The following is a 3551-nucleotide window of genomic DNA, read 5'->3' as shown; positions in this document are numbered from 1 at the left end:
TGCTCGCCATTATCTTATATACATAGCGATCGCTCGATTACGTAGATTATACGATACATCTTATAGCTGACTGACTCGGCCTTTTCTGCACGATACTCTCAACGGCATTCATATTTTTCTTACAGTATATATGCCCCAATGGTATGTCTTCATGTATAGACACACTCAAGAAATATAGTCACTGTGCACTATACATAGTGGAATGTAATAGCAAAGGGACCAGCGTGGCTTCATTATGCACGCGTTTTCAACCTGACATTTAGTTTTAAAAGCTGTTTTTTAAATACCATTTTTAGAAGTGTGCTGAAGTAAGGTTAGTTGTAGACATGTTGGCCTTCTATGCACCAAACAGATCTCAACGGCAATCATACGCTACGGTGCCAACAGGAGCCGTCATGGACTCTTGGTGCAAGTGTGTTTCTGGGCAGATTCTATAGCTTAGCATTCATATATTTTCGGTGCTGGTTCATGTAATAAGGTGTTTGGTGAAGTATATGATGTGCGTTAGACTCTACGTTATATAACTGTGCTGCTCCTGGGTTCGTGAGGGCTTCTGTAGCGAGCTCTTTCAGACTGTGTGAACGTGACGACTGCAGTGTTACATGCACGGTCGCACTGCCGAAAGGGGTAAAAGAGCGATAAGAGAGACAACGACAGTATACATCTTTGCGAAAGAAAAATAAGGAAAACGACGGTTGAGCTGCCCGCCGCTTCCCCAGTTTTATTGTCCATTATTGCACGCGTGCTTTGCAGGATAAGGAACTTTGTTTTCTTTTATCACACACTGCAGAGATAATGCGCTGTCCTCTTATAGCGTTGCACATTGCCGCCAAGCACTGCAGCATCAAACGCATCCGCTGCAGCGTTTCTTAGAACGATGCTCCTCGAAGAGACTTATAGCATGCCTTGGGCACAGCAACCGGCGGGGGAAGTCCGCGCGACGATTTGTGGTCGCACGCAAGCTTGTCTCGGAGCGTTCTTGTTTGTGACGAATTCGATGTGGGACGGAGTCCGAGGGCTTTTGAAGGCTTCACAGAGGAAACGAGAACTTTGGAGTAGTCGGCATCCTTTCGAGCTTGGTCACTCAAACTTGTATCCAAGAGGGTTATTTCGTTCTTCAGTTTTTTTCTTCTTTCGTTTCAAGTGGTTCTGCCAGGAAATTCAACGAGTCGTTATAAGTGACTGTTTGAAAGACGAGGTTCGGCAGGGACAGTTGAGCTCCAACTGTCTGTTGTTAGTGCTCGCCTCACTCCAGTTGTTTGAAAGAAGCGCGCTCGTCTATCTCGCTTCTGCATGGGCGCAGCGCTTGCCCGTCGCTCAAGTCTGCGGCGAGCAGCGAAAATGCGCGGCGCCTTGAATGGCGGCGCTGACAGGTGGCCTGATGAATGCCGTAATTTCTTGAAAAGCCGAGGCGCCTCGTTGTGTATAGCGGCCCACTCTTCCGTTCGAGTTCTCGGCCTTTTGTGGCCTCCTTGCCTTCCACAAAGAGTCAATTGCTCTTGTCCTCCGTTCGTTTCTTTAGTGCTTGAGTGGCGGGTGTTTATTCTTTTTTTTTTTCTGCCAGCCGGCCTATTATTCCTGGCCCTTTTTTCCTTCGTTGCGAAAGCCTTATTCGTCTCACACGTTTTGCTATGTTCACGTAGCTTCCTTTAGAGGCATGTTTTGCTTCTCTTAGAAGGCCGGTCTGGACGGCGACTTCGTGGCGCCCCTTTTCTTGAGAATCCCCACGTGCAGCGCGCAGGACTAGAAAGCGTTCCGACAGTGCTGAGCAGTCCTTTCGTCCCTCGTCTATGGCGGGAAGTGTACATAATTTATAATACACGTACCGTATTTACAAGAGTGGCAACGTCCATCGCGTCGTGAGGAAAAATAATATGTACAAAACGGCGAAGTAAGAGTTCAGCGCGTAAATTACAGCGGACTGCTCACATACTTTTTGGTAAAAGTCTTTCGGCATCTCCTCGTTGCTCGCGGTCAGTCCAAGTCATGTTCCTGGAGGACACAGAGGAGAAGCGAATCTTCGGCTCACCCGGAGAAAAGGTTTTCACCTTGGCTTCTGGCTTGGCGCTGACGAAGTCACATATCGTCGTCCGCTTACGGTGTCTCATGCCATGGGCGACGTGGCAAGGACCGCGGGAGGCCTGGTGAGTCCCAATCCTTCGTGAGGCTTGAGCAGGAAGCATGGGAAGGATGGGTGAAAGGCCGCTGGTGAGTAGTAGGGCGGGCACGGGCAAGGCATGAAGCCGCTCTGTCCGTGAGGCGGCAGCGGACACAGCAAGCTACTCGCCGAGCTGGGAGGAGACGGCGAGGTGAACAGAGGTGATGGCGACGCCAGTTCGCTCTTGTAGTACAGCGGCGAAGGGTCGCCCCGGAGCTTGGCCAGGCTCGAGCTTAACCAGTGCTGGGATGCGGAGACGGGCGGAAGGGCTCCAACCGGTAAAGCCGAGCGCACGGTGGCTGCCTTCTCGCTCTCCAGGCGGCTGAAGGGAGACTCGTAGCCGAAGAAGGGTCGCTCGGGGGCCATCGATGCCAAAGGCTTTGCAACCACCGCAGCTGCAGCTGTCACGGGGCTCGGAGGCGTCGTGGTTGCTCCAGTGCCGGGGCTGCCAGGTTGGACGGCCTTAGGCTTGCGTCGCGGCCGGTACTTGTAGTCGGGATGCTCCTTCATGTGCAACGCCCGCAGACGCTTGGCCTCGTCGATGAAGGGTCGCTTCTCGGACTCTGTGAGCTGCTTCCACTCGGCGCCCAGGCGCTTGGAGATCTCCGAGTTGTGCATCTTGGGGTTCTCGATGGCCATCTTGCGGCGCTGACCCCGCGACCAGACCATGAAGGCGTTCATGGGACGTTTGACGTGGTCGGCGCTGCCGCGGCCGGAACCCCCGCTTGCGATGCTCGGTGCACTGGGGCCCATCGCGCTGGGACCTTTCTGGATGACGGAAGTGTGTGACAGGAGCATTGTTGGTTCGCACATGGCACCGAGAAGGGGATCGACGAAGAGCAACGCGGTTACTGGGACGATGTTTCGCGCACTGCGCGACCACGTAACAACAGCCGATAGGGTCGGTCGCCTTGCCTTTTACTTCTGTTTACGCTATTGCGCAGCGAGCGAAGGGAGAGCACGGCTGGAGCCGCGCTATGAAGATCACGCTTCGAGTGCGCCAGAAGAGAGAGCAGCGCGCAGTCACAGGTCTGAATGAGCGGGCGAGGAGGCTCGGCGGTGCCTTTGTGCAGTCCGCGGGAAACGGGGCGGGATCGGGGCCGCCCCGAGAGAGCGCGATGCGTCTCCAACTGGCTGCTCTCGAGGGCCGAAGGCGGAGCAGCTGGCAAGCCGAGCCAAGCCGATCCGGACGCAAAGCCGCAGTTAGTAGACTGCTGCTGCAGCGTTGCCTGCGCGGCGGCCGGCAGGCGCGCCGCTGTCTGACTTCACGACAGCTGCTCGGATCGTCGCAGCCAAGTTGTTCTACGTGGCTGAGCGGCTTTTGTGATCGCGATTAAATGAATCGCTCTAGCGGCAGAGAGAATGGCAACATCGCTGTCATCGCAGAATAAGC

General features: G+C 54.3%; 1 protein-coding gene across 1 annotated transcript; it reads right to left on the bottom strand.

The window, feature by feature from the left end:
• Positions 1 to 671: 671 nt before the first annotated feature.
• LOC119387775 (transcription factor Sox-21-B) lies at positions 672 to 3213 on the bottom strand. The gene has a single exon (XM_037655286.2). It carries the CDS (start codon positions 2969 to 2971, stop codon positions 2105 to 2107), a length of 867 nt encoding a protein of 288 aa, XP_037511214.1. The 5' UTR covers positions 2972 to 3213; the 3' UTR covers positions 672 to 2104.
• Positions 3214 to 3551: the final 338 nt, after the last annotated feature.

This window comes from Rhipicephalus sanguineus, chromosome 3 (assembly GCF_013339695.2).
Source record: "Rhipicephalus sanguineus isolate Rsan-2018 chromosome 3, BIME_Rsan_1.4, whole genome shotgun sequence".
In the NCBI taxonomy this organism is placed as follows: Eukaryota; Metazoa; Arthropoda; class Arachnida; order Ixodida; family Ixodidae; genus Rhipicephalus; species Rhipicephalus sanguineus.
This window is presented reverse-complemented; position numbering and strand designations above follow the sequence as displayed.